This window comes from Poeciliopsis prolifica, unplaced genomic scaffold, assembly GCF_027474105.1.
Source record: "Poeciliopsis prolifica strain line A6 unplaced genomic scaffold, Auburn_PproV2 SCAFFOLD002, whole genome shotgun sequence".
Taxonomy (NCBI): domain Eukaryota; kingdom Metazoa; phylum Chordata; class Actinopteri; order Cyprinodontiformes; family Poeciliidae; genus Poeciliopsis; species Poeciliopsis prolifica.
Genome location: NW_026562377.1, coordinates 15,814,259 through 15,837,348, shown reverse-complemented (window position 1 = coordinate 15,837,348; position 23,090 = coordinate 15,814,259). Strand labels below are relative to the sequence as shown.

The following is a 23,090-nucleotide window of genomic DNA, read 5'->3' as shown; positions in this document are numbered from 1 at the left end:
AAAGATGTCTAATTGCAATGCCTACATTTATAGACTTTTACAGAGGATGTGGTTATGGTGGCTTCAAGTGATGACCTTCAGTATGCACTGAGGTCAATGAGAAGCTCACTTTTTTCAACCAGAAAAATATGCTGCCACTGGATCAGGGGTGGGGTTTAAGTAATATTTGTTCTGTTATTTGTTTTGTCTTGTTCTAGAATGATGGCAGAATGGGGGAGTGAGATGAAAGACACATGAAAAGTAAATTTAGAGCCATTCATGTTGGAGAGAGAGATATCTGGGGTTTTCTCCAGGTCCCATTTATCTCAGATGAGGTAGAAGAAAGATGAATGGCTTGCAAACACTTCTCCTGGACAGAAATATTATCAAGTTGTGTGTGTCTAATGTGTATATCTTATAATATGATATAATTAAAATAAATTAATTCTAAGTTCTGGGATTAAAAAAAGCGTTTGACAATTAACTTCAATTACTTTCAAAAGCAAGAACGAGATTAACAAGTATAAAATTATTGTTGATTTTCTTGAATCCATAAATAGTGAAAATCATGGATGCATTCTCAAATTCATTGCAACGGAGTCAGAGATTATCAAAACACCATGCAGGCACATTTTAATTTATCTTTTTAAATGCATTTTTCATAAAATGAATTGTATTTTTTCTAACTGGAAGACATTTTTAAAAAAAACATTTTAGAGTCCCTTAAGCCAGAAATCTGATCATATATTACTTGGAGCTCATCACCAAGTATAAACCATCATAACAGAATCAGCTGTAGTTGATCTTTTCTTCAGAAAGCCTGGAATGTTTGGTGTTTCTATTATCACCGGTGAAGTTGTTGCTTCCTGTCTCTTTGAAGGAGAAACTAATTTTAGCCCGCTGCCTCTCACTTGTTGTCACCGATCGTGTTGGATTGTCTCGTTTCCGTCGCAACGTCAGTCAACGCCATCTTTCACATCCTGCTGAGGAATAACGAGTTCTCAGTTAAACATATCGAATTTACCGTGGCTGATCCGGGTGGCAACAGTCTCCAAAACGAGCACACCCCACCTGGGCGGCAGCAGGCTTCCTGAGCCACGACGACATCGCAGAGTGACAGTTGATTTGACCAACGGGACGCCCCGCAGCAGCAGCAGCAGCGACCTCTCCGTCTGCACAACGGGCGGGATATCCGCAGTAGTAAGCTAGCTAATAACATGGCGAAGACTTACGATTACTTGTTTAAACTACTTTTAATCGGTGATTCAGGAGTCGGGAAAACCTGCGTGCTTTTCAGATTTTCAGAAGATGCCTTCAACTCAACGTTTATCTCAACTATAGGTGAGTGGAGCTCGCATCCGTAACGCCTCAGCTGACTGAAAAGCGGCACCGGAGCTGCCCATCCCGTCATGCTAAGTTGGTGCTAACTTTTCTGGCTAGCATTCAGCGACTCAGGAAATGCCCAACCGGCTTGAGAGAGGGGGCTTAAGGAGACCTTCGCTGATTATTAACGTGACTTGTATGCTTTGTAAGCACGGATATCACCGACTTGTGTTCGTTTCGAGCCCGTTGTGATTATTTTATAGGCCACACAGACGTTGACAGCTGCGGTAACGTGCTAAAAGGCTAAAGCAAGTTTGTTGGCAGTGTCATTTCCCTTATGACCAGCTGGCTTGCACTTCGATCTGTTGTTGACAACGCAATAATAAAAAAAAGGTCTCCATTAATCTGAACATCACGAATATTCATCCAAAGTCCATCCACAAAGACCATTCAGTTTGGCTTATTTGATTGTGTTTAATGGACAATATGGATTATTATTACACCAATAAACATCTTCGCAATTTATAAAAATTACATAACCACCCGTTTCTATCTGTAATCCAGGTTAGCCACGCAGTTTGTGCAAACAAACTAAAAGACTATATTTATTTATATTTAAATCAGCTGAAGTATTGTCATTTTACTTGAGTAAACTCTGGGTATTTCACCCAAGATCAGTAAAAGAAAATTGATTAGGCTTTTTCTGGCCATCTATTTTTATTATTTCAATCAGCATTCGTTTTAAATCTTTCATGAAATAAAGGAATTGTAATAAAAATACAAATTTATAGACCAATAAATTCCTAACTAGTAAATAATTAAACCATAAATAGTACATATTGTGATTGATATAAAAGGCATGTATTGTTGCTATTATAATGTAAAATACACTTCTGAATTCAGTTGCAAGATGTCCTGACATTTAATATCTTCACTCACTGGCGTAGTTTGTTCATATGTTGGACAAAGGATGCCATCTACAGATATGACTGTGGCACCTTGTAGTCAGATCTATTGGTGGATTTTTTTTATTTTTTTTGCCATGTCAGTACAGTTAAAAGCCCAACCTATTGTTTGCTGAAGTAGGTTGGGCAAGTCAACGTAAAACCTTCCTAACAAAGAAACGCATTCAAAATTTCAAAATTATGAGAACTTAACACTTTTTTTAAGTGGTATCAGTCACCACATGGGTGAGTGGGTCTTTAAAAATGCAGTAGCTAAATGTTGTTTAAGTGTGATGCTCCAAAATAATACTTCAGTATTTTCTAAACAACATACAGAGTTTTGTTGCTTCGTGAAAATACTCAGGTTTTGTTTGTTTTTCTTTGTTTTTTCCCCAGGTATTGACTTCAAAATCAGAACAATAGAATTAGATGGAAAGAAGATCAAACTACAGATATGGTGAGACGAACAAATGCTGAATATTTAATACTTGTTCTGATAGTTCTTAGTATGTATTATCACCATAAGCTTATTTATTAAATTTTTTTATCGACAAAGTGCCTATTTACAGCAGCAGCTCTAATAAACGTATAAACAAATGTCAGTGAGAACTGCCTAATCCAATCTAATTTTGTAAGCCGCAGAAGTAAAAAAGGAAACTTTACTGAAATCTTTTTTTCATGTGTGTAGGGACACAGCGGGACAAGAGAGATTCAGGACCATCACAACAGCCTACTACAGAGGAGCCATGGTAAGATGTATTGTCATCTTTACTGATGATACGTTGAAACTGAACAGGTGCAGTGACATTCATTTAGCTACTAATGGTTGATTCTTTTCAGAAACACGCCTCATATTGGTGTTCTTGTTTATGCTTTACACACCTGGAAATCAGGAGTGTTTTGTTCGCCTCTTGTTTAGTTCAGGCTTTGCTGCATGCCTGTGTCTTTATTTGAAGCTCCACAGATGAGTCAAATAAGCATGTATTACAGAAAATGATATTGGATCTCACAATCAGATAAGTACAAAGTGGAATCAGTTTTTAGATTTTTTTTTTCTTAAATGTTTTTTTTTCTGACTTCTCCAGGGCATCATGTTAGTGTATGACATTACCAACGAGAAGTCCTTTGACAACATCAAGAACTGGATAAGGAATATAGAAGAGGTAAGCATTTAGATTTTTGGTGCCAATATTCTGCAAAGAATACACCAATTTACCTCACCATATTTTGTGTTTCCTGCAGCATGCCTCTGCAGACGTAGAGAGGATGGTCCTGGGGAATAAATGTGATGTCAACGACAAGCGACAAGTGTCCAAAGACAGAGGAGAGAAAGTAAGAATAGTTGGGATGTTATGGTGTCTTTTTTTTTTCTTTTTCTTTGCATTGTTTCTGACTTCTTTTTCTCGGAACCTGTTCAGCTGGCATTGGAGTACGGCATCAAGTTCATGGAAACGAGTGCAAAAGCGAACATCAATGTGGAGAATGTGAGTCCCTTCCTTTTTCTTCCTATACTTTTATCACTCAGAAAATGCGCACCGGTAGTTTTAAAGTTTCACTATCGTGCCTCATAACTACTTAAAAATAGAAAGAGCGCTGTGGAATGGTAACTGTGGATAAAGGTTGAAAGGTCACACCACCAGTTTGGCGGTATTTCAGTTATTTAAAATAAAAAAATCAGTAATTATCCATATTAACTTGTATAAATATCTTGTATTGTGATATGTTTTTGGGGAAAATGCTTCTTTCAGGCAGCTGACCTACAGCATGCAGCAAGTGGTAATCTGTTTTGGCTGCTAAAGAGCTCTGACTCTGACGCTTTTCTCTGGTTTACAATTTGGAGAACTTGAAATCCTAAACATGGTGACAAAAACCTCATTAAAAAGTTTGCGTCTGACACTCTTCAGAGTCTATGTATCTGAGGTGTTGCATATTTAATGAGCATAGTAAACGGAGATGTCGTTTCCTACATTTGTCTAAACTGGCTCCCTCACAGGGATGAGCATATTCGTAATAGTCATGGCAAAATGACTATGTGTTTAATTCACGTCTGTGGTGCATCTGGTTTTATGTGGGGGAAAGATAACAGAGTATTTGCTTTTCTTTTCCGTTTTTTTTTTTTTTCCCCATGCTCACATGGATGCTCACACATCCACACAGTACCACCTCTCCTGAAGCATTCATCTGAGACACAACTAATGTGCATGCGTGTTTTTGTCTGCAGGCCTTCCTAACACTCGCGAGAGATATTAAGGCGAAGATGGACAAGAAACTGGTAAGAGTGAAAACGCTGTGCGACGTGGTTTACCGGCCGTCGGGGAGAATCGTTTTTTGCCGTTTAATCAAAACTGGAAACTCTTCGTCTGTCTATTTCAGGAGGGCAACAACCCTCAGAGCAGCAGCGCGGGAGTCAAGATTTCAGAGCAGCCCAAGAAGAGCAGCTTCTTCCGCTGCACGCTTCTGTGAGAAAGACGGAAGCGCCGACATCCACCATCGCCTTAACTGCGTCCCCCACTGGACAGAACTGGACAGAGCACACTCTGATGCCCGTTTTAATTCTTCCTCCCTCGTCTTCCTTCTTCTCATTTATCCTGTGATTAATTAGATTAAAAAAAAAAAAGAAATCCCTCCTCGTCTTCCTACCTGTGGATTTAGCAGCTGCGGCCTCGGTTACACACTGACAGCTTCGACTTGAATCCAGAAATTTTATTCACTTTTAAAGGCTGTCTCCTGGTGAGACATTGAAGACGATCAAACCTTTTCTGCCCGCTTTTTCTGCCGTCTGTCATTACAAAGTCTATTTATTTCATTCTTCTAGACAACAGGACCCCAGATTCTGCCACATGTTTGCACTGACAGTTTGGTCGAAATTTTCGTTTGTTTTTACATCTACAACATGTAAAATGCAGCATGTAAATATCTGTGTGTATCACTGATTATGAAAACGTACCTTTTACTCAACACACCTCCTTGTGGGATTTACATTTTCTGTACATCTTTATTGTTCTTCATAGGTTGAAACATTCCACGCTTCTGTTAACACTTTGATGTGCAATGTGACGTATGTCGGGCCTCTGGTTTGCGCTTATTGAGTACGCAGGCGGTTGCCTTGTAGTCGGTGCAGTCTAAGTTAAAGTAAGACGAACAGCCGCACTCGCACCCAAACACTTGGAGGATAGTGCAGGAGTAATCGCAGCGACGATGAAATCATTGTTTTACGCTTTTGTTTTTTTTTCTACTTGATCCACTTATCCGTTCCAATGGGGGAACACGTACTCGACAGTTTCCTGGGCCTTGGATTGGGGCTGTGCTGTAGCAGTATTTATGGAGTGAAACAAGACATAGCACCAAAATGACAAAGTGCCCTTTTTATGTTCTTATTGAGTATGCACTTTTTTCCTTTTTGTTCTTCCTGTTTATACAAAAAAAAAAAGAAAAAGTTCTTAACATTTATTGACTGTTGCAAGTCTTAACTGAAAGAAACAAAAGATATTGATGCACAAGAGATTTATTTACCCTCTTTGGTCCTCCTGAAAAACACCTGAGCTGTGACGCCTCAGTCGTCTAAGCCATCGAGTCCCATTAGTCTTTTACCAAAGCATTCCCACTTGCTGGTTGAATGTTTCTGCAGATCGCACTTAAAGACGGTCGGCGTCGTAGTGAAGCTGCCGTCGCAGCATTCCGTCTGCGCATGGTGAAACATAAAAAAAACAAAACAACGGTTTTGCACATGTGATTCAACATGCGTTATTTGAAATTAGGAACGCACTGCTCTCCAGAATTGTGTTCACAGGGTTGAAAATAGGAAATTATTAGAAATCTGAGTTCATATCAGAGTCTCTTAATTACTCGTGGTGCTATAAAAGTTTGAATCACACCTGTAACTTCATGTTTAGCCTGTGGCTTTTGAGCTCTTGGTTTACTTTCAGCAGTTCTCTGAAGACCCATTTGATTAAAGCACCACATGATTAGTGAATTGATTCTGTCTTTCTGAATCGTACAGTGTTCACATATCTTCAACATTCCTAAAGTCAGGTTGGGATTTCCTTAAGAGATTATCGATGGACTCGATGTGGAATACATGAAAATAAATACTTCAGCAATTGTAAATAAGATCTTCAATGATTGTACTGTAGTTTCATAAATCCTATTGATCTACACTTTTTGTAGATATATGTACCATTGATTTATTAAAAAGATTCTTTGACATGTTTTGGTGTTCTCTGTTGTGTATCTGGAGCTGGGTTTTTCTGTATGAGTGCAGTTTTCAATCAGATCACATGAGAGGTTCTGGTTTAGGTGAGTCATTGTAAGGTTTTCCTGTTTGCTTTATTTGTAAGGTCTGTTGCATTTAAGGAAGTAAGGAACGTGATCGGTTGGATACAGGTCAATCTCCGCATTCAAAATGATTGAAAAAAGTACTTTACTAGGACTGGGTTGCGCAACTTGCTTGTGTTTTTACCTTGAATTTCATTACATTTTACCTGGAGATGTTTTGAATTTTTTTCAAGGACAACATACACAAAATCAATTAGGATACAGTAAATCCGTTCCAAGTTTTGTCACATAAATGTATTTTTATTAGATTTTAATCAATTATCAGCACAACATCCATGTTTGTTTTTGCTGAAGAAAACATGCTGGCTTTCAAACATCAAGTTTGATTCAAATTTGAACGCAAACTCCATAAATGTCACAACCGCTTTTTGCTGCATTTCCATATCCTATCCACAGATTATAAAATGGATTTAGTGCTGAGTTTTGATGGGACTAATCTAACACAAGAATATTGTTAGAGATAAGCCACTCCATTGTAGCTCTGGCTGTGTGTTTTAGTCTTGTACTGGTGAAAAGTAAGTTCTTGCCTCAGTCTCGAGGCTTGTGGAGCCTCCTGGATTGTTCTGTGTTGAGCTCCGTTGGTTGAGATGCTAAGGGTGATCTGCAATGTTAGTTTTTGCATTTTGCATGTCGACAAAAAGATCTAATTTTGGTCTCATCTGACTTTCTTAAATGTCTTCGAGCAAACAGGAAACAGGATTTTCTATTGCTTCTATATCCATTATATCTTTCTGCTCCTTTTTCCATAGAGGTCATATTTGTGGAGAGCGTAGCATTTGGTAGAGTTACTCTGAGCTGCCTGTCAGTTCTGGTGGACAATAAAGTCATGGTAAACTTGAGATTTTGCTTAATTACTTAAGTGTGCTTTAAACTTTATCCCTACGTCCCTCGATCATTGTGATGCTATTTTCTTTGTTATTTTTCTCCAGTAAATCTGTGAGGCCTCTCAACAATCTTTATACTGATATTAAATTTTATTTTTTGTCAGGGATACCAGAGTTAGATAGGCTGAATGTAAATGTCAATGCCATTTTTTGAAGATCTTTAAATAGTCCTACTTGTTAAAAAAAGAAAGAAAACCATGTAACATTTTCCTTACACTTCACTTTTATGTGACACTTTGGGTTTACTATTTACAATTTTGTGAGAAGCTTGTAGTTGTAACATGGCAGAGTGAGAAACAGACTACTTAATGGTTCACTTTTCATTTGGGTTCACATTTGAAAGTGCGTGTGCCGGTTCCTCCAGGTACTCACACTTCCTCCAACAGATGAAAATCATGCATGCCAGGTTAATTTAGTACTCTGAATTGCTTCTAGATAAAAGTCCATTCGTTCATAGTTGATTTTCTGTGTGATGATGCCCAGGCAACCTTTCCAAGGGGAGCTGAACCTCTGACCTCCTGACAGCTTGTGAAGGCCCCATCAGAACCTCATAACCTTATAAAGGCTCAACAACTGAGGAATGTGTAGAGTTTGAATTTTTTTTATCCTTCTGCACTGTTAATTTCTTGGTTTTGTGCAAATATTAAAGATTTTAAACACTAATTTGTCAGTTTATAAAGTTTTTAGTTTTCAAGAGGGAAAATGTCATTTAAATATTTCACACAGTTGTTCTCACTTTAATCTCATACTATATGTTCCACAGTAAATAAAACTACCCTGATGGACTATTAAAGACAACATAATAAGAATTTGTTCTAATACATATTCTGCACAAAACATGTGCAATTAATAAAAATCTACATCTTACACTAGTTCAAACTACTTTGAAAGATTTTTTTTTTCAAATGGTAAATACTTCTGTGTGCAAATTTTGATTCCATTTGTTCTATTTAGGACTTGTTTTTATATTATCCATTCTCAAGGCGCCTTTGGTGCCTTGATTTGTCGTGGGAGGTGCTTTAGTGTTTTTCTGTGTATACTGTGCGTGAATGAACATAATTGGATTCCCAGTTAAGCATCAAAGCATACTTTTTAACAAAGCTTTGTTATTTCAAATTCTGCAGTAAAGCGTTTGACCACTTTTGGAGCAAATCCTAACTGCTCTCACAGCATGAGTTTGATAAAATGTAATGTTTCGCAACACGTAACTTTCACTTTTGTATTGCAAATTTTCTGCATTACTGCTGACAGCCACACTTTCATTTCTGTGCTGTGCTATGAAAATAGTTAATATTCTATCTGGCAGATGGTGGCAAGCTGTCTGAATAAACACAGGCTTTCTGAAAGGAGACCTTCACACACAGAATGACCTCTTGTGCACATCCATAACTAATCTAACAAAAAAAAAAACTGCCCAGTCATACACTTCCTCTTCCTGCAAGTAGGTCACGTGTGTTTTATAAGTTGCAGCCTGCAATTGTTTCGTTTAAAATATGTTAACTGCTTGTGCAGGACAGTGATGTGAAGGGAGACCACAAAGTGACAAATACCAGGTTACAACAGAGCTTTTATTTGCTTTCCCCCTACATTCATGTAAAAAAACACAGCTCAATCTATCAAATAAAATGGCTCCCTTTCTTTTGTGGAAACACATGTGAATGCTTGCGAAGAGTGCATTTGCATGCAAATAGAGAAGAGTTCTCAAAAAAATACTTCCGTGGCATCCATCGCTTCTGTTTTACAGTCACAGAGGGAAATCAGTGTGCTTTGACCTTTATTCAGGCATCACATGAGTCACTTGTCATGTTGGAGGGCCGTTCTGAAATGCCTCTGTGGAAGTTCAGTGAATCAGATCATAAAGCTGTTAATTTGTCACTGAACGCACACAGCAGACCAATTCGTTTGTTGACTGGGATTTTATCGCCTTCCACAAAGCCTCTCCTGGTAGTGCTTGTAGGGATGGTTCATTTTCTTTTGTATTAAATCCAAGAAGTTTCAAACTGAAAATAGCAAAAGGTGACGTTTTGTGTGTCATCTGTCAGACCTGAGCTTTAAGATTTGCACAAAAACCAGCTTGTTCTGATATCACAAGCCAGAACAATAAATGAAGACCGATACAACTCAGGCTACAGTGCGTGATGGATCTTTGCTTTATTGCAGCTTCAGGGTCATTGTCCAAGTTTCGATTCAGAAAAAAAAAGACTCTGAAGATTTACTGGAATACTAAATTAAAAACACTCACATAACCTCTTATCTTTGTAGACTTGAGTTATATAAGTTATAAGTTAAGTTATATAATACTGACAGGAGTGAAAGTCAAGTCATGAGCCACTCAATTATTGTTTTTCCCCTCATAATCTTAAACACATGAGAACATCTGCTTCCACAGAAATAGAAATCCCATTTCGAGGTGATTTAACCCTCTGATAGACCAAGCATCAGACATCTGGATACAAAAGGTGCACTGTAAAAGTATTTACACCCACTTTGAACTTTTTCAAAACAATGTGTGGCATTAAAACATCACTGGATGCTCTAGAGATGTGTGGGCAGTTCATAATTGTGGAACTGAATTTGGATTTTGGATTTGGATACCAATTTGGATTTTTACATTATATGAGTAAAGTTCTCAAAGTTGTGGCATGTACTTATAGTCAGCCCCTTTGCTCTGATGCCCATAAATAAAATTCACTATAATCAGCTGCCTTATGGCATCAATAAATTGTTGGATAGAGTCAGCCTGAGTGTAAGTCAAACTCAATAATAATAATAATACTGTTGTACAGTGAAAGGATTGGGGGTTGGAGGACATTACACTCGGAAAACAAGACATCATTTATACCAAGTAACACAGCAGACGGGTCAGGGATAAAGTTGTTTAACAGCAGTGTGAAGTCATGCAACAGTTTCTTAAACTTTGAGCATCTCACAAAGTACTATTAAATCTATTATACTGAAACTGAAAGAAGATGGTACATCTGCAGCCCTCTTAAACTGAGAGGCGATGCAAGGAGAGCATTAATCAGAAAAGCAGCCAAGAGGCTTGTGGTGCCTTGGGAGGGCCAGCAGTGATCTATGGTTCTAGAGGGGAAATTTGATAAGGGGGCAGCAAGTTATGCACGTCACAAATCTGGCCTTCAGGGAAGAACAACAAGAAGAAAACTGTTGTGGAAGAAAGACAAATGAAATCCCATTTGCGATAAGATATAAGCCGCATATGGAACGGAGCAACATCCATTGCAAGGTGCTCTAGTAAGATGAGCCCAAACTTGAACTTTTGCCCAACAAACAAAATGGTGTGTGGAAAACTGATATCAAATATCAGCCTCAAAAACTGTGAAGCAAAGTGGTGCAAGTATCCATCCTGCTGTTGGGTTGCTTTTCTGCAGACTGGTCAAAGGTCATAGGAGAGATGAATGGAAGAAGAAAACCTGTTGAAAGCTGCAAAACCCTGGAGATTTTGACAGAGATTCGTCTTCCAGCAGGACAACGGTAAGATTTCATAAATTGATGTTCACAGACACTCTTCCTTCAAAAAAGACCAAACTTCAGCTTTTATTCAAAGCATCACATTGTATATGTGAGAAAACTGATACAAACACGACTCCTCCCAAAATATGTGTAGCAAATCCTAATTCTAAAAGTATTGACTCAGCAGAGGAAAATATTCATGGACTCAACACATTGAAAACATTTAGAATTTTTCCTCTACTTCCATATTATTCAGAATATCAGTCGATCTGTTGTACCACAACAAAAATGTAAAAAAAAAAAAAAAAGAAGAAGAAAGGACACATTTGCAAATATTTTGCAAATGCAGTCTTCCAAATATGTTTGAGTGAATGTGCTGCTGTCACGGGAAGACTTTGCCTCCGCCCCCACGCAGGTGTTGACAGGTGACTGAGTTCTGCAGCGTCATTTCACCCTGAAGCTATCAGAGAAGGTGAGTCACATTTGTGTTGCTCTGAGCTTAGATTTACGCAGCAAAAAGAGCTGCCGTGAATCTTCATTGTCGTCAACTATCGCAGAGTTCTATTTTACTCTTTGAAAGCAGCTTGTTTTCTTTGGTTTGAATGGAAAATAGTTAGAAATTAAAGTTTGCTTTTGAGAAAAGTCTTATGGAGGAAAAAGGTCCTCAGTGCATTTCATGAAAACACTTCCTAAAAAAGGAACGACGAATACTGAGAAGGGTAATGAGTGGTTTAATGAACACTGTGAACAAATATCTAATGTAAGGAGTCAGTGAAAGAAGTAAACTAGATGATGTGTTTATTCTGTCAGGACGATGGAGTGGAGTCAGCCGACCCAGGGTCAAAAGGATCCTTTTACCTGGTTCACAGAGTCCCAGCTGCGGTCTGTGTTCGGGAACGGCTCGGTTCCAGATTGGTTTCATGGGACCATTACGAGGAAGTAAGCTTTCAAAGTCTATCACCATCTGTCATCTGCCATCTGCCACTGCGGCAGCAGGAATGCACAGGAGAGAGCTGGGCTTTTACAAATCAGACACAGGAATGATGTCAGTGTCACAAGATGCAGTGATTGTTTTAGCAAGCTCAAAATAGCTGACTAATGCAAGCTATTTTAAAGTTGCTTTAATGAGTTTCTTGAAAACAGTCAAATACAAAACATACAACTTTTAAAGAAAGCTAAAAAACAGAAGATGCAAAGAGACCAATTAATAAAACTTTTGCTTAAAACTTCAAGCTTTGAATCTTCTCCAAGTACTGAAAAGGAAATAAATGGTGAGCGTGGCCCTGTATAGATGCTAATATTTATTCACATAGTGCCACTTTAAAACTACCATACCATCCTCACAGTGAAACATGGTGGTGGCAGCATTATGGTAGGGGGTGGTTTTCTTCAGAAGGAAAAAGGAATGGAGTGAAATACAGAACAATCCTTTAGCGGAACAAAAGATAAGAAAACAACATATAAAATTGCATTAAAATGCATTGAAGTTGTTGGATGTGACGTGACAAAACATTTCCGCCAGCAGACGTTTCCTCCTGCTGCAACTGTGCAGGTAATCACCAGCTGAAAAGCAAATTGATTTTTACTAGAAAGTCATAATGTGCATCTGGCTTTCAGTCAGTACGTTGTGTACATCTACTTCTTCCTATAACTGCATCTGCAGACGTGACTCCCACTGGTATTGGTATTTATAGTTTCAGACAAAGCAGAAATCAACAGAATCAGCAAGAGAAAGATGCAGAACTGCACAGCAACATTTCTGTCATTCGTTTTATTTCTCAGTAGTTCCTTTCATTGTTCAGCGGCCCTATAGTACGTGCAGCATAAAAGTGAACTGTGATTGTTTGCAAATTGAAAGAAGAACATCTGTTGCTTGATCTATTTAAAAAACAATAGTTCTCTTTGCTACAGCTTTGCTGCAGTTTTACTCAGACCTGACCTTTACTTGTGCTATAAATTATTAATCTTTCACACTCAACAGATTTGCCCATATCCAATTTAAACGATAGACGATGGGTTAAGTTAATGACTGTATTGACAACAACTTTGGGATACGTACAATTCTCAAAGAAATCTTTTCTCGAAGCAAAACAAAACAAATACAGTCTTTCTGTATTCAGTTATTATTCTGGACAGTTTATTTCCCATAATTTGTGAACGAGAGAATATTTTATTGTGTGAGATATTTTTTCTGTGGCTACTAAAGAATTGAAAATGCCTTAGTGGCGCATTTCCAGCTGAAAGCGCATGTGTGAAAGAGGCCTTTGTTTCTACTGATTTGTGTAGGACAGCTGAAGAACGGCTCACATTGAAGCCGCCTGGCTACTTCCTCATCAGAGTCAGCGAGAGCAGAGTTGGCTACACCCTCTCATATCGGTGAGTGTTCACAGCTTTGTTGTGCCGTTTGAGTAAGAGGTCAAAGTCATCACTCTGTTGTGTGGGCCTACCTCAGTGAAGACGAACACTGCAGACATTTCATGATTGATGTCCTGGAGGACGGCCAGTACATCATAATAGGCGAGAACAGGACTCACAGGAGTCTGCAGGACCTGGTGGACTTTCATCGCCGGAATCCCATCCTGCCTTTCAATCAGGTGCTAACTGTTGCTTGTGGACAGGTAAGAACATAAATGTCTCTTCTGATACGGATTTGCATCCTCAAAATTGATACGGTTTTGATGAATACTGCAAAACATCTTAATAAAAAAATGGCAAACAATTGTGTGCAAGTTGAATTAAGTCCAGAAGTGAATCAGTGCCTGATGTGTCTCATCTCATTTTAGTCATCAGCTAACTCTATAGACTATGCAGAACTACTGTTCTCCCAAAGACCCCGAAGTTACTCCACCAGTGTGCTACCCAGTAACCTCCGGCAGCCCAACCCGAGTCAACCACAACAAGCGGACGAGCTCCCACCCGCCCTTCCTTATCGTCCCAACAACCTGAGGAACTCTGCACTCTTTCTCCCAAACAGCCAACCAAACAGACTCTACCCTAGTTTGGAGGAAGATTTCCAACACTTCACCTCTCCTCTTCCTGCTTCGGTAATGTGACAAGAAAAGACTGTTTTGCGGTCAAACTGCCTGGATGAAAACAGTTTTGTTGCTTCAAGAAGAATGTTTATGTATACATTTTTGATTCACATTTCTTACTTTTTAATATCTTTCTTTTTTCACAGATTTTTCTTTCTTACTTTGCTGAGGATGTGTCACATATTGTACAAGCCAGCACAGATTTAGCACAGTTGAAATTAGTCTGAGTTTTGATTCCAGACAATGTAATGGACAAGTCTTTTCACAAATAACCCAGCATTTCAACATTAGTTACAAAGCCAGATATGTCTGCAAAAAGCAGTTTTGAGCTGCAGGGTGCTGAGGTTATTAACATTACTGCCTCAACTTGGGTTTGACTTCCAGCTGGGGCTTTTCTTTGGGATGTTTTTATGTTCTCACCTTGCATGCAAGGACTCTGGCTTCACAAAACATGCATGCTGAGTTAGATGTAGGAGATTAATGCGCACCTTCATGCTTCTGTTCCTCTCAAAAATTAAAACAACCAAACACCACAGTTCGTGGCCCACTGATTATCCACTATTGCATTTTTCGCAGATGCAATGAAGTGATTTTGACTGTTTTTCTACCTTGAACCTCAGATATTGATCTCCACCTTATTGCACTCCATGTTTTAGAGACATAAATGAGATTTTCAAATCTAAATCCATGTGCCCTGTGTTTTATGTTTCTGACCTGCAGCCAGCACCAAATATGAGGAAAAGCTCTCCATGGATCCAGCCTCCTGAGGTCCCTTTGAGGAATCATGTTGTCCAAAAGCAAAACCTTGTCTGCGGCACAACAACAACCTTGGTGTCTGACAGCTCCTCTACGCCGACAGCCACCGAGAGAAAACTCTTCACCAACAACCAGCCAGTGAAGTCACAGAATCTGATGCCATTAGTCGCTGTGAACCTAAAGAGCATCAAGAAGAAATTCCAGAAGAAGATGAGCAACCCACAGGAAAACGTCTATGCAGAGATTACTGACGGGCCAAATAACAGCAGCGCAGTCATGGAAAACGAATACCAGGAAATCACAGGAGAGCTCACATTTCGTGGTCCCCCTCAGCACCACACAGATGTGAGACTAAACAATCAAATGCTACCTCAGGAGTACAGATCACCTCCACCTTTTGCTCCAGGCTACTGAGATACTGGCATTCATTTTACAGCTCCCGCTATTGACTGTGTTGTGAATTACACTGCAAGCCCATCAGTAGATAGCAAGGAGAAATCACCGGATCAAGAAATCTTGACGACAAATTTGTGATGTGTAGAAAGGGAATGAATAAAATGCGGGTTCAGTTGACAGGTCAGATAGGACCGGTGTTCTTGTATATTTCATGAGGACTTAAAACTGCTCAACATATTCATCCTTTGAGCTCAAAGCAAGCTCATTTGTCTGGCATTGTGCTAAGTGCATATATAACTTTTAGGTCAACCTTAAAAAATAATAAATTAGCCTGTTTGTTCATCTTGATCGAGATGTTAAACCTGCTTAATGTTTTCAGTTTTTAATTTGACAAAACCTGTGAAAAAAAATGAGCAACTACCCTGAGGCAAAGTAGAAACTGTGACATATTGTCGATCCAGATTAATCCAGATCTAATTTGGCTTTTAAAAGATTATTTTTGTTCCGTTCAGACAGGGTCAGATTCATTGTTACATTGTTGGAATTATTTTTTGTGACAACAAAGCAATACATGTAAATACAGGTAGCCTGCTGCAGTTTTTATCCGTTAGGCATTAACTTTCCATAAATGTTTTACACTTCAATGAAGTAACAGATCCCTGCAAAGAAAACTTAAGAAAAAAATGTTACTGAGTGCTACAGCAGACAAATGGGTGATGCATTTGACAACATCTGTTATCAAAAAGGTGCAATTGAAAGAGAGAAAATGAATACTGGTCATATAAAGTGAGTTAAAACAGTTGTTGCAAACAGTTTTCAATGAAAAATGTATAATGTATAATATGTACCCCTGTAACTTTCTAATGTATATTCAATGCAGACTTTAATGGATGCAAAACATGTTATGTCACATTTATACTTTTGAATATGGATGTAATATCATTAAATGACTCAAATAAAGCACTTTAAGAGATGCACATTGCAGTATTTGCAAATCCTGTGTAGTAGGTGATTAATTTTTAAACACAAAGAGCCTTTCAGCACACGCTCTGGTGTTTTGTCCCTGCCAGAGTTGTAGATCTTGTAGATTAAATTTTTCAAGACAGATCAGAGCACTGCATTCCTGTTTAATAGGAAGCACATGTTCTACATACATCATCAAGCTCGGAAGAACAGAACCAGCTAAATTTAAAGATGGATTTACAAGAATAGAGGCTTATCATAGAATATGTTTTTGACAAAATTTCATTATACAATATTTTACTGGGCAGATTGACTATTTTTAGAATTTGAGAATTTTACACACACACACACACACACACACACACACACACACACACACACACACACACACACACACACACACACACACACACACACACGCACACACACACACACCACACACACACACACACACACCACACACACACACAAAACACTGTAATTATATTAGCAACTTCACAGTAGGCCTGGATATATAAAAGGCTTACTGTGGGGAGGTGTTCAGCTCCCATGTGATTACGCACACAGTTTACCGTTAGGGTATGCATCTGTGCACTCTAAGATACAAACACAAATAGATGTGTGCGCATGAACACCATGCAAACATGGAAGCAAGTACAATAGTGCAAAACGATGAAGATACAAGGGTTATGCAGCAACATCCAAGATGATGGATGCTAGTCCCTTCCCAAATGTCATTGCTCCTCATAATAAAACATATCATATTTGATAATTGAAAACATACATAAACTGTTAATGTTGGGAGGAGAGATTGACAGCTGGAACTGGGGCACAAGTCCTGCATAAATTCTTTGACCATCTCTGGGGAAGAGTTTTTTTCTTTTTTTATAGTAAGGAAAGTTATACAGTTATTAGTGTCTGTATGACATGTACATGTTCTTATTAAAAGTTAAATAAAGACACAGATTATGTGATTTTGAAAACAGTTTCATAGCATGTGATCCACAGGGAGTTATTCTGACTTTTTGTTAATTCATTGAGCAATAATAATTATTATATTAACAATAATACACTATAACTGGATAATAGGATTACTTCATATTATAGTCAAAAGCAGAACTTTGACGACTGAAGGAGTATGGTTTTGTTTTTAGAGGCTCAGCCCTTCTGTCCGTTTAAGGACATTCATCATTCCTCTCTCTCTGACGCGGCAAGGAATGTCTGGAGGTAAAAGGGCAGCGGGCAGCCGTTTAACACCGCCCCTCCCTGGCTGTCCGGGTGAATGAAACACGCACATCCGAGTTCGCTGGGAGGCGAGATTACGTCATCTGGGAAGACGCTGTTTTTCAGCTCGGGATCAGCCCAGCAGTAACTCGTGTGGAAGTTGATTATTCACTCAAAACACATTTTGAACACTTTTACCAAAGCTTTTGTTAAACATTCCTCGGCGGCTCGTTTCTTTTAAAAAAAGAATTAATTTAATTTATTTTTTATTTTTGTTAAATCACAGCTGAAAGATGTCGTTTGTTCCTGGTCAACCAGTGACTGCAGTCGTGGTAAGTTTAGGAGAGCGACTGTGTTTCATTGAACTGGTCGCTATTGTTCGTCTTCTCGGCCAACACTGCCGGTAACTCGGTAATTAAACTCGGTGGAAATGTTTAAACATAAGCGCGAAGTGACCTTCTCGTTCACCGTGTTAGTGTTTTCTTTGTTTGGTGGAAATGGAAACATTTGTTTCAGTTTAAATATTAGTTCACTCATTTACATTCAGCCACACAATTCTAGTTATCTAAGATGTTAGTCGATTTTTAGTTGTATTTCTGTACAGTTGTTATTTTCACACAGTGTGAAAATGTCCTGACAGGGGCGTCACCCGCTAGGTGTGCGAGTTCCTCCTGGTCCGTGAACGCAACAAAACTGTATTTTTTTTATTTTTATTGATTTTAAATCCCTTGTTTTTACATTTCTGGGTTTATTCCGACTGCATCGCAAACTAGGAAGATCGGCATGAACTACTCACTGCACTGGTTCCCTCTGTGTTTAATTTACGGACTTACTTTTATTTCCCATTTTTTCCTAACATTAAAGTGATGAAATGACTCGAGAATTGGTTAAAATAAAAATAAAATGTACAATCTTGGTCTTATTCTAACACGTGTTTAGCTTTTTTCTTTGTAGAACAAAAAAAGCCCTGAATTATTATGTGATATCCATGGATCCATTGTTTTCACCCGCTTTCCCCTGCAGGGTTTTTGGGGGCTGGTGCCTTTTCCAGCAGTTATTGGACGAGAAGAACATGTGAGACTCGAACCAACAACCTATTGCTGCAAGACCACGAGGCAGTCCCAGCCTCTGATATTTATATGACAATAATATAGATTTGGTTGTTTTGTCAAAGCCGATAGAGTTTAAAAAAAAAAAAAAATTATCATTATTACTGAATAATTCATTTTTCTTCCCTTTCCAATTCAAATGTCTTTTTTTTTTTTTTTTTTTTTAGCAAATTCCTGTTCATCTTTTCCTAAGCTCACCTCTTTTCTTTTTTTAATAAGCTTGATATTTTTGGTCCTTTTCTAGTCTGGTGCGTGATTATTACTCTGTTAATTGTTCCTGCTCAACAATCAAGCAGTAATCTGTTTTTTGTTAGTTTTCTGACAGGTTTGATCCGAGGTTCATCTGACCAGTTCCAGCTAGAGACCCAGAAGAGTTTAGAAAACTCTAAATGTTTTAGTCTTGCTTGCTGAACAACCAACCAGCTCTCAAGAAGGTGGCTTCTAATTATAGTTAGTTTTGAAGCTTTTCTTCCCGTTACCGTCCTGCTCATAGTGCATGGTGGCATTATAAACTTTCATTGTTGTCCAGCTTTTTTTTTTTCCCCACAGTTCTAGTTGTTTTGGTGCGCTGGTGTCTTCTGGTCACCATTTCCAATTTATAAGCTGCAACACACATCTGTCTTTCTTTCTGCAACTGCATGTTTTCTTCTATTTGCTGTTGTTGCCCATGGTTGCAAGGCTCTAAAAAGGAGAAACTTTTCATCTGAAAATTCTGACTCATTGGCTGATCGACAGCGTCAGTGAAGTCATCTCTAGACTTCATTGTATTAGAGAGACTCGGCGGCTATTCGTCACCCCACACACAGGCGGCCTTAGTGTTGGAGCCATCCATCCGTCTGCAGCTGATTGTCACTCTACAGGGAACTTATTAATCCATCTTCCATCTTTTTTTGGCTTGAGTTGGCAGAAAATGTCTCAAAATCAACTCTTATGTTGTGAAGATGCTCCCTGATGATGTAGGAATATTGAATGATTTAATTAGCATCAAGTTTTATTTTGCACAAACATTTCTTTGTAGCGGCAGGAAAAAAAAAAAACTGGCACAGCTGCAATTTGTGCTGACTTATGCTAGCCTCATGTGTGAACAGCCCAGTAATGACACAGTTGTGCAACAATGCCAGATCACTCGTAAAGATTTCAAAGGTGGAGAACAGATTCCAGCAAGTCAATGGCTTATACTGAATGTTTTTGCTTAATATCTGATTTTGTTTGGTTGTTTTCTAACAGCAAAGAATTGAAATCCAGAAGCTGCGCCAAGGAGACAACCTGATTCTGGGCTTCAGCATCGGAGGCGGTATCGACCAGGACCCGGGGCAGAACCCCTTCTCTGAGGACAAATCGGATAAGGTCAGAAAACAAACATCTAAGCACTCATATCTTCTGTCTGTTTCTTCTAATAGCTCTTTCACTTTGAGTTAAACTAAGATGCATATTCTTTTATGCTGCAGAGGAATAGGAAAGGCAATAAATTGTTATTTAACTCGGCATATACCGGTGAGCTGTAAGAAAAGTACAGGCCTGAACACATTGTTCGTGGCCTCATGTGAGAACAAGCCAGACCCAAATATGTGAGTAACAGAAAGACATACTCTAGGTTTATGGAGACTCATGTACTGTCTGATTATTGCATAAACTCTGTGGAAGTGTTTGAGAACAAGTCATGTGTTTCCACTTATCATATTACAGATGAATGATAACTTTAACTCTCAATCGGCTGGGGCTCTTGGAGGTTTCTGTCTGTATTTTAAGATAAAGTGTCTGTACCTCCAGTGCTTTCTAAACCAAAAAACAACAACAACAAAAAAAACAACCATTACAGCTACGAGTCTTTTAGTCTTTATCATCTGCTCACCTCTGGAATCTGAAACATTTGTTTATTGTCACATTCACACATCATTTTTCGAGTCTTGCCACAGATTCTCAATTAGGCCTAGGTCTGGACTTTGATTAGACCATTTTAACACATGAATATATTTGAATTGAAATTGTAGGTCTGACCGTGTGTTTTAGATTATTAGCTCCAACATCCTCTCATCGTCTCTGACCAGCTTCCCTGTCCCTAGTGAAATAAACTCTCAGATGATAAAAACACAAACAGGAGAAGTGAGATGGAATTAGGATTTTCCAAAGATGTTTGCAGCACCAACATGTAAAAATAAAAAAATTAAAAATTCCCTTGTCTTAACTTGAAACACATATTTTTTAAAATAATAATTAAGCAGTACAGTCCGCTGTATGGTAAATGTAGTAATTTCAATGCATGCATCACATCATAAAAACCTTAAGTAAAAATATCTCAGATTTATCAAACAAAACTTCTAATCAAACATGTACATCATGATCAATATGTTTTCACTCAAAACTGAAAAGATGTTTATTCCTTATTTTAGGAAACTAAAATAGTGCTTCCTGGAATCAGTTTCCATGTTGCGAGTCAACAACAACAACAAGAGATCCTTTTCTAGAACCCAACAAATTAACATGCATAATTATGGTAGAAGTATGTTTGTGCTACAAAGAGAAGAAGAAGAAAAGATAAAATGAATTTATTGTATTTTTGTTTGTGTTTCTGTTATCATTGCACCTTTTTAACTGATTTTGGCTGGAAGATTAAAAAGATTCTGATTTAGATGATATGTTTATTGTGATTAACAGATAATAAAACATCAGGCATTATTGACGGATAAATGTAGTGATTTCAATGCACGCTCCATGTTTTTGTGCAACTGGAAATATTTCCAAATAATTAAATTTGTCTTTCAGCTAGCTGCCCAGAAGTACACAGTGAAGTCGGAGTGTACATTAATGCTATGTCAGAAAAAGCTTAATTATCGCAATAATCTCTGTATAATAATCTTTGTTATTTTAGAAGAGCGACTGCTTAATCTTAGATTGTGAACTGAAAGTAAAGCAAGAGTCAATATGACATGAGCTACTCCAGTTACTTCAGTATTCAAGATGCACTACAGCATTTGAGTAAATACTCAAAAACCTTAATACACAAATAGAAGAGAAAATATTATCTGTATTTAGCAATGTGTGTAATAGAAGTGTGTGGTCTGCAGGGAATCTATGTGACCAGGATAACTCCAGGAGGACCAGCAGAAGTCGCAGATTTGCGGATAGGAGACAAAATCATGCAGGTGGGTAGTAACAACTCTCGTCATTGGATGCGAAAGCCACAAGATGGCGCTGTTTGGCACTTTAAAGTGCGAGTAGGGAGCTGTAAAAAATACAACAAAAGCTGCAAGTTTTATTGCTTATCCTGGACTGAACCTTGAAAAGACTATCCTCCTTCCTGGCAGGTGAACGGCTGGGATATGACCATGGTGACTCACGACCAGGCTCGTAAAAAACTGACCAAGAAGAGGGAAGACGTGGTGAGGCTCCTGATAACCAGGAAGTCCCTGGAAGAAGCGGTTAAACATTCAAAGGGGAGTCATCCCAGCAAAGGACCGAGTTGTTGTATAAACGCGACAGACATCTCCAAATGCAGCTGCCCTGTGGCCTGTAAAGCTACATCAATGCAAAGAAAACAAACACATTAAAGTCCATCCATTTAACGTTTGGTGACTTATTGAGTCATCTGAGGCTCGAGTGTAATCACAATTGCTATGAACCTATCAGCTTTCCCTTTAAGACCTGTTTCTTTAGATAGATGGATAGAAACTTTATTCATCCCTTTGGGATCAGGAAAATTGTAGTTCAGTCTCCCATCAAATACTAACACAAATTTTTATTATAATTTTTTTGTACTTATTGTAGCTCAGTAAGAAATGAAATCACCTGAACAGTGAGGCGAGTTAGAGCTTTACATTACAGCACACGAATCTAATACCAGGTTTACCTTTTGTAACTTTTCACCACTGGCAGAACAAATACAAAGGCTTGGAAAGCAGAAATGTTGATTGTGTTAGTGAGTGTTGAACAAAATGATTTCTTCATTTAGCCAATATTTGTTAAATTAATCTTGTTAGCATTCAGATACCGGGTACTGTAACTAAATCATATTGATCACACTTAACTAGCAGCTTTCTTCTAACCAATATTCTGCTACCAGAATATTTTTTGTTCAAACCAAACGCCAAAGTTCAAACCAAAATGCACACCAAAATTTTTTTTCCTTCTGATGGAATATGCTGTGTTAGTATCATGGTTTATTGTTATTTACTGGTCATTTTCTTGCTTTGAGTCGATCTAATTAATTGTTCTAATTTAGTTTTGCATTAAACCATAAATTATGGCTTCTATTCACTAATCATTTATGCCTGAGTGACAATGTCTTTTTTTTAATTTTGATTTTGATAAAGAAAAATAAATAAAAAACAGGTATGCATGTCTTTTTCACTGGCATGTTTGATTTTATGTAATAAAAACTTATTTGAAATAATTACATTTGAGTACAAGCTTGAAGTCTTTAAAGTATCCACTCTAAACCTTCCAGTTTGACTGATTTGAATCCGATTCAAACTGTTTTTTTGCTTTGCTTTTCTTACTTTATACACCAATTTGCTATATTGAGCTATTGCAGATGTTTATTTCTAATGTCTGTGAAGAAGATAACTTTTTTTGAGGGATTAGCAAGGTAAATAAGACGACATTTCTCCTCAGTGTTTTTTTTTCCTCCAGACTACGACTCATGACATTGAACAATCCTGGTGTATTTTTTCCATG

General features: G+C 38.2%; 3 protein-coding genes across 4 annotated transcripts; all 3 read left to right on the top strand.

Moving 5' to 3' along the window:
- Positions 1 to 955: 955 nt before the first annotated feature.
- LOC129378595 (ras-related protein Rab-8A-like) lies at positions 956 to 6,455 on the top strand. The gene is made up of 8 exons (XM_055058937.1): positions 956 to 1,320; positions 2,643 to 2,703; positions 2,935 to 2,995; positions 3,332 to 3,409; positions 3,489 to 3,578; positions 3,665 to 3,730; positions 4,468 to 4,518; positions 4,620 to 6,455. The coding sequence occupies exons 1-8, from the start codon at positions 1,197 to 1,199 to the stop codon at positions 4,707 to 4,709; spliced, it is 621 nt and encodes a 206-aa protein (XP_054914912.1). The 5' UTR covers positions 956 to 1,196; the 3' UTR covers positions 4,710 to 6,455.
- A 4,910-nt stretch (positions 6,456 to 11,365) lies between these two features.
- hsh2d (hematopoietic SH2 domain containing) lies at positions 11,366 to 16,094 on the top strand. 2 transcript variants are annotated; one of them, XM_055020591.1, is made up of 6 exons: positions 11,366 to 11,408; positions 11,747 to 11,875; positions 13,223 to 13,312; positions 13,389 to 13,554; positions 13,720 to 13,980; positions 14,689 to 16,094. In XM_055020591.1, the coding sequence occupies exons 2-6, from the start codon at positions 11,751 to 11,753 to the stop codon at positions 15,136 to 15,138; spliced, it is 1,092 nt and encodes a 363-aa protein (XP_054876566.1). In that variant the 5' UTR covers positions 11,366 to 11,408; positions 11,747 to 11,750; the 3' UTR covers positions 15,139 to 16,094. The 2 variants fall into 2 exon arrangements, with proteins under 2 accessions (XP_054876566.1, XP_054876572.1); XM_055020597.1 differs by lacking the exon at positions 11,366 to 11,408 and adding an exon at positions 11,601 to 11,655.
- Positions 16,095 to 17,408: 1,314 nt separating this feature from the next.
- On the top strand, positions 17,409 to 22,809 carry tax1bp3 (Tax1 (human T-cell leukemia virus type I) binding protein 3). The gene is made up of 4 exons (XM_055019859.1): positions 17,409 to 17,639; positions 19,644 to 19,763; positions 21,482 to 21,559; positions 21,722 to 22,809. The coding sequence occupies exons 1-4, from the start codon at positions 17,601 to 17,603 to the stop codon at positions 21,962 to 21,964; spliced, it is 480 nt and encodes a 159-aa protein (XP_054875834.1). The 5' UTR covers positions 17,409 to 17,600; the 3' UTR covers positions 21,965 to 22,809.
- Positions 22,810 to 23,090: the final 281 nt, after the last annotated feature.